This window comes from Barbus barbus, assembly GCF_936440315.1.
Source record: "Barbus barbus genome assembly, chromosome: 35".
NCBI lineage: Eukaryota > Metazoa > Chordata > Actinopteri > Cypriniformes > Cyprinidae > Barbus > Barbus barbus.
The window spans coordinates 4,043,725-4,058,783 of NC_136763.1; the positions used below are offsets into that span (position 1 = coordinate 4,043,725).

General features: G+C 35.7%; 1 protein-coding gene across 1 annotated transcript in view; it reads right to left on the reverse strand.

Annotated features, from left to right (window-relative positions):
• The window catches only part of LOC306854630 (calmodulin-binding transcription activator 1-like), a 333,407-nt gene that overhangs the window by 50,591 nt on the left and 267,757 nt on the right, over positions 1-15,059 (reverse strand). The window contains exon 6 of the mRNA XM_079392795.1: positions 427-498. Coding sequence (XP_079248921.1) covers positions 427-498 — 72 coding nt within the window. The remainder of the gene's footprint in view (positions 1-426; positions 499-15,059) is intronic.

Consider the following 15,059-nt stretch of genomic DNA (forward strand, 5'->3'; position numbering starts at 1 on the left):
CCGAGGTCCTGACTCTCTGTGGTCATTAAAACTCCCATGGCACTTCTCGTAAAGAGTAGGGGTGTAACCCCAGTGTCCTGGCCAAATTCCCTTGTCTATCATGGCCTTCTAATAATCCCCATACACTTGATTGGCTCTATGACTCTCTCTTCTCTCCACCTGTAGCTGGTGTGTGGTGAGCGCACTGGCGCCGTTGTAGTGTGGCTGCCGTCGTATCATCCAAGTGGATGCAGCACACTGGTGGTGGTTGAGGAGAGACCCCCCCCCCCCCCACATGATTGTAAAGCGCTTTGGGTGTACAGCAATACACAATAAAGCGCTATATAAATGCATCATTCATTCATGTTTTCAGTTCTGTTTCTTATTAGTCCGGCATCTGAACAATCATTTAGTGTTAAATAGTAAGGGAAGTAGCTGAACTCTTACCTGTAGCAACCAGTAACAGCGGCGGTGGAAGGTGGGAATGATGGAGGAGTGGACATAGCAGCCATACAAACACTGAAATAAAACACAGAGCACACCGTCAGAGAATCAACACTCAAACATCAGATCAACAGTGATAAACCACACAAACATCAGTACAGACGAATCAACTACAAAAGCTACACAACCACCAGCACACTCTTAAAAATAAAGGTTCTTTATTGGCACTGATGGATGTAGAAAGAGCCTTTAACAGCCATGGAACCTTTCTACTAGACAAAAGCTTCAATTTAGTGGAAAAAGGTTCTTGTGCTTCTTCACACTAACAAAAAAAAAGTTCACTGAAAGGTTCCTGGAGAACCAAAAATGGTTGCATTGTTGTGATTTTGGAACCTTTGTTTTTAAGAGTGTAGAGTTAAAAAGGGACAGTTCATCCAAAAAAAAAAATCTTTTAGATTTTTAGTTGAAACCATGGTCCTCGGTGATTCCAAAAATGCTTTGAGAGCAAAAACAATATACAGGAAACTGATACCCGTGGCTTTTGTTGATATATTAAGGTCTTATGAAACGAAACAATCAGTCTGTGCAAGAAACGGAACATTATTTACAACATTATTAACATTATAATGCAGATCCTCAAACCGATTCTTTTACACAAAGAGGTTCTTTTGGACAGTTTGTTTCAATGAACTGATTCAAACTGATTCACCAGTTTGTTTACATAACCATGAAATGACGTCATGTACATATACAAAATAATATTATTAATGCAATTATCGAATAATGATGTCAAATACAAATGTTTTACATGTCTGAAGTGAATACATTTTTCATTACCTCACATTACCTTTTTACATAAACAATGAGAAACTGGTAAACTGGTTCATCTAGTTCACTAAAAAGAACCGAATGATTCGTTTGCGACGCGGACAGTTTACCTAAGGCTGTGGATTACAATAATAAGACCTCAGTATATCGTCAGAAGACACAGGTATTCATTTTTTATTATCTGTATGTGCTTTTTTCACACTTTCATATGTTTCTCAAAGTGCCGCTGACTTGCATTTTATGAATCACCAAGGACCACGGTTTCAGCTAAAGATATTTTAAAAACTGTTCTACTGAAGAAAAAAAGTCACCTGTATCTTAAATGGCCTGAAGGTGAGTAAATTGATAGCAAATATTTAATTTTACTGAATAAATAAATGACACAACACAAACCAGCACAGTAACACTATGAACCTGAGCGTGTATCGCTACTCTACTACCACAAATCTGAACAATAAAGAGAATAAAGGTTGTCCATCATAATATTATATGCAAACATTCAAAAATGCACACTCTTTTTTGTTCCCTCATTCTATCATATAAACATGACACAGTCCTTCCTTGTACGATTCTCTTTTTGACAGGATAAAAATATACTCTTCAGACACTCACTGTGTGTGTGTGTGTGTGTGTGTAACTGGTGTCCTTCATCGGGTCAATAACAGCAAGACTGTAAGTCTATTTACAGCACTGGATTACGAGACCTGTCTCAGATCTTATTGTACATTCGGCTGGCTGAATTTTACAGGAATGAAGCTCATCTCAGGGTATCATTCCCACACACACACACACACACACACACACACACACACACACACACAACCAGCTAATCTCAATTTACAGTCAAGCTACCACTTAAAACAAAGTGACACTGAATTAAATGGGGGATGCTATGTTGGTTAAGGTATGGAAATCAGATATTTAAATTGAATTTACGCCTATAATTATGTTATATTATGTTCTATAATAAAATCCCCAGGAAAAAGGGATTCAAGAACCATTTTTGTTGCAGAAAATGCTAGAAAATACACAGAAAAATTACTTTGAACATGTTTTTTTACCAAGAAATTGCTAGCAAATTTCACAAAGAATTACAAAGCAAAACAACAAGTAACACATTGAATTAAACTTTGTAGAAGACTGAAATTCTTGTAAAATATACTCCAATAATCTTTACAAAACAATTTTTTACAGTGTGAGAACAAAATACCTTTCAATTGTTCCAAAGGAAAAAGATACTTTTTTTAATGCCTGTCATGTAATTTTTGCACACATACACACACACACACACACACTGCGACAAAGAACACAGCATTTACTTTTACTTTACTTTTAGTCATTTAGCAGACACTTTTATCCAAAGCGACATACAAACGACATACAAAAAAAAAAAGACACATTTGCTCCTCCATCCCTGATACTCTGGACCCTCTTCAGTTTGCCTATCGCCCAAACAGATCCACGGACGATGCCATTTCTCACGTTCTCCACTCTTCCCTCACACACTTGGATAGCAACAATGGAAATTATGTAAGGCTGCTATTCATTGACTATAGCTCAGCTTTCAACACTATAGTCCCCATCAAGCTGGCATCTAAACTCACAGACCTCGGCCTAAACTCCTCACTCTGTGACTGGATTCAAGACTTCCTCACCGGCAGACCTCAAGTGGTGAAAGTTGGCCAGTTCACCTCAAACTCCATCACTCTGAACATAGGAGTCCCACAGGGCTGTGTCCTGAGTCCCCTGCTCTACTCTCTCTACACGCATGACTGCGTGTCCTCTCACAGCTCCACATCTATTGTCAAATTCGCTGATGATACTGTGGTTCTGGGCCTCATCTCCAACAACGATGAGACCGCATACTTGGACGAGGTAGAGAGACTCACATCATGGTGCCAGGACAACTGTCTCTCTCTGAATGTGAGCAAAACTAAAAAGCTGATCATGGACTTCAGGAAGAGACAGCAGCAGCCCTACACTCCTCTTATGATCAGTGGGACCCCTGTGGAGAGGGTGAGCAGCTTCAAGTACCTCGGTGTAAACATCTCCGAGAACCTGACTTGGACTACACACATCCAAACACAGGTAAAGAAAGCCAGGCAAAGACTGTACCATCTGCGACAGCTGAGGAAATTCAGGGTCTCACCAGCAATCCTGAAAACTTTCTATTCAGGGACCATAGAAAGCGTATTGACTCAGTGCATCTCAGTGTGGTATGGAAACAGCTCCAATCAGGACTGCAAAGCACTACAGAGAGTTGTGTGCTTAGCTGAGCGCATCTCAGGGTCTGCTCTCCCCTCTCTGCAGGACATCTACCTCAAACGCTGCAAAAATAGAGCTGTCAAAATAATCAAGGACTCAAATCACCCTTGGTAACCAGCTATTCACTTTGCTTCCATCTGGTAAGCGCTTCCGTAGCCTGATGGCAAAAACGGAGAGACTTAGGAGGAGCTTCTTCCCCCAGGCCATCAGGCTCCTAAACTCTAACTCTGTGTCATAACATCACTTGACTCCATGTAAATATCACCATATCAATAAGCTATTCATAATTTTTCTCTACCTCATATTGCTGCTATTATATACCCTGTACAACTTTTTTGCACATTATTTTGCACATTCCTCTTAGTACTATTTAAGTCAACAACATACTGACCTGCACATTTATATTTTTTATCTATCTTTTTATTTTATTTTATTTTTATTTTTTTATTTTTTTCTACTTTTCTTCTCTTAATATTTGTATACTTTATAATTGCACTGTCCTTGGAGCGGACCTGACCTACATTTCACTGCTGGTTATACTCTGTATAATTGTGTATGTGACAAATAAAACTCTTGAATCTTGAATAAGAAAAAGTAACTAAAACTAAAAGTCAAAACTCTGTAAATACTATATAACCATATTTAAGTAAATAAAGAAATTAAATAAAATTGACAAATGCATACAACAACATGTCAATTCTGAACATTTAAATGAACATTATTGATCATTCTTTTATTCTAACCTGTTAGCATGTGGAAAATAGGAAGAGTTAGTTAGTTACTCCCATACACTGATTACACTCTTAAAAATAAAGGTGCTTCATGATGCCATAGAAGAACCTTTTTGTCTAAACGGTTCCATAAAGAACCTTTAACATCTGAAGAACCTTTCTGGTTCACAAAAGGTTCTTTGTGGTGAAAGAATTATTCAGATTATAAAAAAGGTCAGAAAGAGATTGTTCTTTAAAGAATCTTTGACTGAATGGTTCTTTGTGGAACCAAAAACGGTTCTTCTGTGGCACCTTTATTTTTAAGAGTGTACAATGAAGTACAGTGAGACGTGTGTCGTCATCCTCCCATGAGCGGCGCGGAGGTGTTTACTTTGAGTGGGAGTTGTGCGGAGGTGTTTGGTAACAGTGAGATTAGGAGATGACAGCGTCAGAGGGCATTATTTGCCGTCTGGGGCCCAGACAGATGCCAGAGGCCCACACGCTGAGCAATTAAAGCCTAATTACATTCACACGATTAGATCAGCGCCATCGTCGTGTCTGAGACACGCTCCTACGCACAGTAACGTGTTCTCTCACACACACACACATACGGGCGCCAAGGTGCCTTTCAGTTGGGTATATCGGCGCTGAATTGGATGCTAATATCTAAACATCTCCTACAGGGGAAATGTGACTCTTTTCCTCTTACGATTCTGCCTTACAAGGTTTTCTCAAGACACTGATATGTTTTTTTAGATAAGACAATGAACACTGGTAAGAGGCCTGCTGCTCATTTTTTGCCCTATACAGTTATTTTAGTATCATTGAGATACAAATACTATTAGTTTTTATTAATATTAATATTTTTTATTAATTTTTATTTTTCTATTTTTATTTTCAGTTCAGTAATTTTTTTTTGTAATTTTGTCTATACAGATTTTATTCATTTTTTTAAAAAAAATTCTGTTTTCAATTAAATTTTGGTTATTTTTGTTCAGTATTTTGTTGTGTTTTTTTGTTTAGTTTTTTAGTTTTTGTTGTGTATTTTAGTATCATTGAGATACTAATACTATTAGTTTTTATTCATATTTATTTATTAATTAGTTAATATTTGTATTAATTTCAATTTGAGATTTTCTATTATTTTCATTTCAGTTAAAGTTTTAATAATTTTGTTGGTGCCTATACATATTTTATTAATTTTTATTTCAGTTTTAGATGTTTTATTTTTGTTTTCTGTTTTCATTTTAATTTTAGCCGGTGTTTTAGTATTTAGTTAAGTGTTTTTGTCTACACAGTTTTTTATTATTTTTATTTCAGTGTTTGTTTTTATTTTTTATATTTTCTGTCTTCATTTTAAGTTTAAAGTTACTTCAGTTTTAGTTCAAGTTAACTAAATGAAAATGAGAAACCTTTCCCTGGCAAAATAAAATAAAATAAGCTTTTGTATTTTTTTTTTCTAGCAGTTTTTTTTTATTAATTTTGTTTTACTAAATGACTATAATCCTGGCTCTACAGGGCAGTTTAATCTCTGGAGTCGATTTTTTACTGCATAAATTTGAGTAATTATGAACCTCAAACATTAAAATATCATACACTGACATTTTCAGTGATGCTGTATGTCAAGGACACTGAGGTCACGGTAAAACTAAAACAGACCTCATACCAAGCTCATAATAGACAACAGGATTTTTAGAATTTGATATACTAGACAAACTACATCACAAATCTCCCTCCCAAGACCATTTATTAAAACAAAGCAAAAAAAACCCCAAAAAACACGAATCTTGATAATGATATCAGAATCACAGGCACATTTCCATATGACCGGCTACATTTACATATTAACGGCTATTTAGTATTCGGCAGCTCGGCGTAGGCGTCGTTAGTTACCCATTACACATGTGAAGAGGTTAGCCAATCACAACAGAGGTCATTTACAGTCATAAAGACAGCAGCAAAAACAGCCTGTTTAATTCTTAAGGGTCAGAGAGGGTGGAAAACAGTCATGAAATACTAAATTACAACTTTTTCTAGTGAAAAAAACCTAACATTATAAGTGGAATTTGGTGGGAAAACGCTACAAAACTGTTGAATACGAGCACTTTTAATAATGCAAAAATGCTTCTGATATTCATGTAACATCTGCTTATGATCCTTGATGGTCGTTGGGACTTTATGTCTTAAGAGACCCCTTTTAGCCTTTTGACATTTGCATATAATTCACAGACCTGGCCCCACATTCTGCCTTTATATGGGTGATAAATTGCCAATGGTTGTCCCCCCCCCCCCACTGTCAAAAAGATGCTAACAGATCGACTATCTGTTCTCTCCATCGGACTTCAAACACATTCCAAAGAGAACTAAATGACCCTCGATACCAGACACCAATGGCCTGGCTGACCAGTGGACTACCCACACGATTACAACACACATAACACACACACATAGAGACATTTTCTGTATTTAGACCATAATTAATCAGTTACAAAGGTATCTGGTATAGGCATGTGTTGTTTGTATGTTTCCTTATTATATAAGCCTAGTTACCACTCATTATCTGTATTAGTTAAGATCTAAACACTCGGTCGGATGAAATATGCAAATTTTTTGAGATAGGAATTTTGGGTTTTCATGAGCTGTATGCCAAAATCATCAATATTAAAACAATAAAAGGCTTGAACTACTTCAGTTGTGTTGTAATGAATCTAAAATATATGAAAGTCGAATGTTTATCAGTACATTACAGAAAATAATGAACTTTATCACAATATGCTAATTTTTTTGAAAAGGACCTGTATGTTTGTGTATAGTTAGATGTTGCATGTTCCCCTGTAGTGTAGTTTAATAAACATCCATATATATTCACGTTTGGTTGTCTGTGTCTGCTGCTCACAGAACGAGGTCACTTTAACTTTTCAGTTTTGTTACATGCTCTAAGAGCAATGTATCAGTAAGGAAATTATTTTTTGTGACCAGAGAAATTATTTTCCGAGTCAATAGATGATTAGAACTGTCATGCGGACAAACAAGTCATTTTATTGTACTATTTATGCTACTGTTAATTCCTGAAGATGAATATGATTTATAACAACCCGTTATGATTAGTTATGTTCATTTCACTTGGAGCTAATTTGCTACATTAATTTTCCTCACGCTGGGTGGAAAATGACATCAAACAGTAAATTCAGGCTGAATCTGTAGCACAACTCAGGAACCATGTTGTGAAATAAAGTCAGAGACGCACAGATGAATCTTTCTGGGCAGAGCGTGTTTAATGCTCTGACTCAGTTGGAAAACTCATTCTGTGTCTCAGAGGATCAGGTATCATCAGGGATTTGAGCTGCCAGTCTCAATCAGAAAATAAAAAAACTACTGCTGGATGTGGCAAAGCAGATATCGCTAACTGAGTTAGTCTGACAGGGAACGTTCTAAAAAATTAGTTTTGTCGTTATTTACACATTAGAACCACACTTTTTTAATGCTATATCTAATATTTAATACATTCTTACAACTGTAGGAGAAACATTCTTAGTGCAACATTGTTTGAAAATATATTTTTAGGCAATAGAAAATATGACAAAATTTCAATATTCTTCTAAATGTGCTACAAATATCTAACAACAATCAGTGTACAGCATTTTATACATATAAAAACATGACTTACTACTGGAACATTACAAATCAATAATGTTAAAGGGATAGTTCGCCAAAATCCTGACATCATTTACCCACCCTCAAGTTGCTCTTCTGTTAAACACAAAAGAAAATATTTTCACGAATGTTGGGAACTAAACAGTTGACGGTGACCCATTGACTTCCATAGCATGGGGAAAAAATACCATTTAAGTCAATGGCTATCAGTTTTAATTTTAATTTTAAAGTTTTAGTCATTTTGTTTTGTTTTAGTATATACAGTTTTTACCCATTTTCATTTCAGTTTTAGCTTTTATATTTTATATTTTCTGTTTTTATTTTTTAAGTTTTTGCCATTTTTATTTATATTTTATTAATTTTTATTAGAAAATAGTACATCAACTGAATGAAAATTAAGTTGTTGACAGTAGCCATTGACTTCCATAGTATGCTACCAGCAACTCTCTGGTTAAAATATTCTATCTATCTATCTATCTATCTATCTATCTATCTATCTATCTATCTATCTATCTATCTATCTATCTATCTATCTATCTATCTATCTGTCTATCTGTCTGTCTGTCTGTCTGTCTGTCTGTCTGTCTGTCTATCTATCTATCATCTTTACCTAGTATCTTTACTTAGTACATACTCTCCCTTCACAGATTCTAGTATGTACCAAATTGGTCTACAGGCTCATATAGGCTGCTGTCTAAAGCAGATGACAGAGCATTCAAATGTTTTGCACAGAACAGGTGAACAGTTCAGTGTTTGAGAAAGCAAGTGTTTATCTACAATCTGCTTTATCGCTCTGAACTTTAACCCAAAGCCCCAGTGAAATCCAGCATCAAACTGTCCTCATATGAGCGAATGTCCACGAGCCTGGGCAGATAACCACAGGAAAGAGGATGCTGCATCTGCAGAAACAGGAGGAGAGCAGGGGTGGCTCGCAGGAAACACCAGTGCTGCAGTTTGATGCTGATCAACAGAGACAGATCAGAATGAAAGTGATGGGGACAGGCCGTGCCGGACACACGTGTGAGTGTCTGTGTGCCGGTCACGTCTCCGCCTGAGTGAAGACATGCTGTCCGGTGATGTTAATGGCGATACATCGTCAGGGCTGGGCGGAGGGCCAAAGGCATTAAGTGGAATCGAATTCCTCCAAACTAGCTTTAATCAGCAGGTTTTTAAGGTTAGAATTACTCTCTCTCTCTCTCTCTCTCTCTCTCTCTCTCTCTCTCTCTCTCTCTCTCTCTCTCTCTCAGAGCCAAGGTTAAAACACACAAGAGTCAGTGGCTGGGAAAAGGGATGACATCATGGCCGTGTGTGTGTGTGTGTGTGTGTGTGTGTGTGTGTGTCTATAGCACGTTTGTGCACAATTTAGAAGGAAACAGTGTTTCAAATTACAATTCAGTTCCAGAATTTGAAGTGAGGCAGCAAAAGGGATGCTGAATTCTATTCTATTTTTATTGTTTTTTAAAGAAGTCTCTTATGCTCTTCAAGGCAGCATATATTTGATCAAAAATACAGAAAAATCTGTAATATTGTGAAATATTATTACAGTTTAAAAAAAAAATGTTTCCTATTTTAATATACTCTAAAACGTAATTTATTTGTGGGATGCACAACTGAATTTCCGTATTTTCGTATATACTGTATGCATGCATGTGTATATATATACACACACACACACACATCAGAACTGGTGATTCTGATTCAATTCAAATTCCAACTCAAAAAAGTAGAATAACTATATAATATATATATATATATATATATATATATATATATACACTTTATTTTATTTTTTAATTTTTTTCCGGTAGTTTGGTATCAGTAAGATTTTATTTTTTTTAAACAAGTCTCTTTAAATATGCTCTTCAAGGCTGCATATATTTGAGCAAAAACACAGAAAAATCTGTAATATTGTGAAACAATATCAATTTTATTATTAAAATTAAATTCTCACTACTCACTAACTAGTTGTTTATTAGCATGCCTATTATTAACATATTGGCTGTTTATTAGTACTTTTTAAAGCACATAATCTGCATGACCATATTCTAAATCCCTAATCCTACCCAATACCTAAATTTAACAGCTACCTTACTAACAATTAATAAGCAGCAAATTAGGAGTTTATTGAGGCAAAAGTCGCAGTTAATTGCTTGTAAATGGTGAGAATTGTACCTTAAAATAAAGTGTGACTCATTTTAATTCAACTTCCCGTTCTGGTTCAATACAAATTACAACTCAAAAAAGTAGATTTTTTCCTTTTTTTTTAGAGTATAGGTATATATTGAATATTTTATAATTATTATTATCATCATCATACTGTATGGGATGTATAATTATCAAAAACAAAAGTATTAGAGTGTAACATCATATCCATTATATCCAAGGGTTCTGCATGTGTGTATGTGTTATCCCTATAGTTGCACCAAACAAAATTGTGAAAATGAAGAGCATCTTATGCCACTGTGTGGTACACATGTAGCCCCGCCCCCAAATGATGCAATAGGTGGAGCCACTATTGTATTGTGCAATTTAACTAGCACAGATAAAATGTGCTAAAAACCTACAGATGCTGTCTGGATGATTGAGTTACTGATGCTAACTGACATGTTTTTGTATCACTGGACCTTTCTCGCACCCTGTGCGGACACCCAAAGCCCTATATATACACTCCCTTCTACAAAAGCATTGCCTGGAGAAAGACAGAACAGAGAGAACGCTGGAAAGAGAGAAAGCCAGAGGCGCTGTACTCATGTAAACACTTCTGTGATTATAAAGGGAACTGTCCATTTCCTAAGGACGCTGGTCAGAAAACCTCGGCTTACAACAATCATTTTATCCTGGGGAAATTGCATTGGAGCCTGGAGCGCTGAATGCTCGCATTCAAAACATCCTCTGGCTAAAAATCCTTCAGTCTGTCAAGAGCGCCTCTCCTTTATCTAATCGTACAGATGCACTCTTCTCTTCCTTTTCCTCCCTCTTTCTCTTATCTGGCCGCCGAGGGTGGATTTTTATCGGCCGGCGATAAGGGTCATCCTGCGACAGCTGTGATTGGAGGCAGTGGAATGGGTGAGGCAGAGCCATTGAGAGTCTGAAGAGCACCAAACCGAATCCCCACTGATTGTGCTGACATACAGTTAGCACCTGAGGGGGCCGCGACCCAGAGGAGACTACTGATGAAGAAGAACAGATACACCCGTCTTTCTCCTCTCTTTTCATGGCCACTACCGATTCAAGCATCCCCAGGACAGTTAGCCGCAGTGCAGGCTTTGTAAAGCAACGCGCAGATCTCCTCCTGGATGGACTATTAACCTTTGATAAGAATGAAGATGAGCTCACAGCATGGAAACATACAGCATAAGAGCCAACAGTTTGTTTATCAGACAAGATTAAAGGATTATCACTCAAATATGTATTTATTTATTTATTTTTTCCAGTGGAACACTAAAGCAGAACTTTTCACATACAACAAATCACGATTATATGATTACTACAGGCTGTCAAGCTAACCCCCCAAATAACCCCCTTAAATCTCATATTCAAACATAAACTTCATTTATGAAATAATAATCAGTTGTGTCTCATTTGGTGGACCTGCCTCTGTAATAGTAATCATATGTATATAGATAGAGAGAAAGCTAAATTAATAAATGGAAATGTTTTATTACAAGTATTAATAATAATGTAACTATTATTGTATTACTAAAGGTAATATTCAAATATATAATGTAGTTTTTTAATCCAATAGATTTCAATTTTTTTAAAATTTATTTTTACATAAAACAAACAAACAAAAAACAAAACACTAGCTTGCCTTAAATAGCTTTTATAAAATAAAAAGTCTTGTTTTCTTTCAAACTGTAGTGAGTTTATGATTTAAACGAGAACAAATATATGCCAGTGGGCTCAGAAAAATCAATTTAATTCAGAGCAGAAAGATGTTTTCATCACTGACAGATACGTTATTTGTTCATGTTCTAAGTATAAGCTCAATTTTATTCAATTTCTCAAAAAACAAGGCTTAATATCTTCATCTTGCATCTCAATTAAATGCATTTATACTAATATTTGTACTGGAAAGCAAGGCAAAAATACTGAGGACGATATATACATACATATATATATATATAGATATATATACACTAATTAGATATTTCTTGTAATAATATTATTATTATTAATGTAATGTAATGCCATGTAATGAGATATGATTGTTTTCAAAATCTAGGGCTTATGTAGAGCTAAGAAGTGCAAAAAATCACTCGATGAGTCCTCACAGATCTGTTTGGTGTCTTTATGAAGCCACCCAGCTTCACTCCTGACCCCACACGTCCCAGCAGCCATTAATAATGGAGATGTACCTAGATGAGGACGTCGTCAGCAGTGTAGGAGCATTACTTATAGATGGACATTAGCACAGGAAATAGAGCAGAGGATGAGGAAGAATCGTCTTTACGGTAAAGGTCAGTGGTCTTCCTCATTCTGTCACTTCCTGTGAGATCGTGCCCTGCTCACCTCACAGACCTTGCCCTCCAGGATCATCATCGGCAGAATTGAATCTGCCTTCGTTTGCGCTAGTTCTAATGTGCTTCATCCTAAAATTGTATGAGTATCTGGGGCTGACGGATCCCTCGAGAGCGCCGTACACTGTTAAGGAGAAAGAAATGGTGCAAACTTTTTTCTTTCCCCAGGACCTCAGCTTCAGGTGGTCAATAAGGAAAAGCTCTTCTTAAAGTCAGTTCAGCTATAAATCACAATTAACACATTCACAGGTCTGACCCCTAAATGATCTGTCTGCCGGCTAATATTCCCACCGCTGCAGCTGAAGGAAGGGACGGGACAAAAGTGCGGCCTGGAAAAAGAACAACAGAGCAAGAAAAGTAGGACGAGGGAATGATGAAGGGTGGAAACGGTGGAAAAGGGCAATAGAGAGAAAAAAAAAAAGGTAAAAAAAACGAAAGCGCGAGTGAAACAAACCAGAGCAAGATAGTCGTGTTATGTGGCATCTTTGGCTGTTGCATCACGTCTTGCTGTTGTTTCAGCATCTCGCAGCATTCGTGTTGTGTTCTTAACATGCTAAAATAATTAAATTCTTATATGAATATTTTTAGTTTCACTTCAATCGCGTATATTTATGGTTAGAAACAAAATATTATTTAAATTGGTTTGAAATATATAATCACAAGCTGGTTTATCTAAATAAAGTTACAGATATTGAAATGTATAAAAAAATCTATAATATATTAATAAAAAAATAAGTTCATAACAAAAATATTTTATATTAATAAAGCTGCTTTGAAATAAAGTGTATTGTGAAAAGCACTACAAAAATAAATTTGACTTGATTATATTAATATGATATAATAAGAAAAAATATGAATGTCATATTGTAATTCTGTTACATTAATAAATGTGAATGAAATATATATTATATGAAAAAATAATGAAGTGCACAGTGTGATAATATTACATTATATACTATATTATATAATTTATATTTATTAATTAGTAGATCATTTATTATATATATATATATTTATTTATTTATTTATTTATTTTTTCAAAAGTTTGGGATGAATAATTATTTAAAGAATTTAAAGAATACCTTTATTTAGCAAGGATGTATTAAATTTCTATTTTGAATATTCTGTTCTTTTGAACTTTTTATTCATCAAAGAATACTGAAAAAATAAATATAAATAAATATTAAATATATAAATAAATTATATTAAGCAGCACAGCTTTTTCCAACATTATTAATAAATCAGCATATTGATAATAAATCATAATGATTTCTGAAGGATCACGTGACACTGAAGACCAGAGTAATGGCTGATGATAATTCAGCTTTGCATTACAGTTATAAATTCTATTTTAAAGTATAATAAAACAGAAAGTTTTTGTTTTAAATTGTAATAATATTTCACAATATTACCGTTTTTTTCTTCTCTATTTTTGATCAAATAAATGCAGCCTTAATGAGCAATACATACTTCTTTAAAAAACATTAAAAATCTTGCTGATCCCAAACTTTTGAACACCAGTAGTGTATATAATTTTTATTTAATTATAAATAGCAAATTTCTAATTAAACAAAAAGTATATGCACTATATATTATAACAATATTGTATAAAATAACATCCTTTTCTAGTTAATTATTTTATATAGTAGCTCTGTTGCATGTAAAAAAAAAAAAGAAATGAAAATGAACGGTGTGTCCTGAACAGTGTAGGGCGCTTTATTAATTTGATGAGAGATTTAGTTTTGATGGATTGCGACATCGCTCACTTCTACTTTACTGTCTGTGTATGTGTATAAGGAAGAAGTGTAGGGTGAACACTAACAGCTTCTTGCTAGATTTGGGATGTATAGAGAGAGAAAGAGAGAGAGAGAGAGAGAGAGAGAGAGAGAGGGGAAAATAAAGCTTCATATTTCATTAGCGTAAGAGGAAAGGATGGAAAACACAATTTCTTTGGGCAGGAGCTCAGCGCTGATAAAAAAGCTATTTGTATTCCACAGTCATTCGGAGGCTTTGGCCTGTTTGGTGGCTGCATATTTGTAAACACGGGCCCTTCGGAGCTACTTAATCTTTCAGTACACAAACGCAGAGCGCGCCATGAAAGAGAGAGCAAGAGAGAGAGAGAGGCAGAGGAGGTGTTATACGTGTTGCGCAGTAAAACTGCTTATATTTTCTCTTGGGCTTTGATGTACAGCAGTGGAAAACCACGCTGTGATGAACGCGCTTCAGACAAACGCAACATGCTACGTGCTGAAATACAAAGCTGCGGGTGAACTGTGGCGGGAGGATGATGTTGTCTGTGTGACTCAAATAGTCTTTCATGAAGCGTTTGGGATCAGTAAGATCATCACACACACTGAAATGGCTGTATGCTTATTCCTACATGAATGCACACATACAGACTGCAGAGGTCAGTGTGTGTGTGTGTGTGTGTGTTGTGTGTGTTGCATGGTTAGTGGGGCGTGATCGAGCCAATCAGAGCTCCACCTGTCAGCGAGCGACTCTCTGGCCCACGGATACGACCCTCAGATGCTCACTTACACACAGTTAAACCAGATAAACAAACACACACACACACACCAGCCAAACAGCACTCATGAATATGGAACATTATGCAACAAGATGAATGAACTTTCTATGATGATTTTTGTAGCGTGTGCAT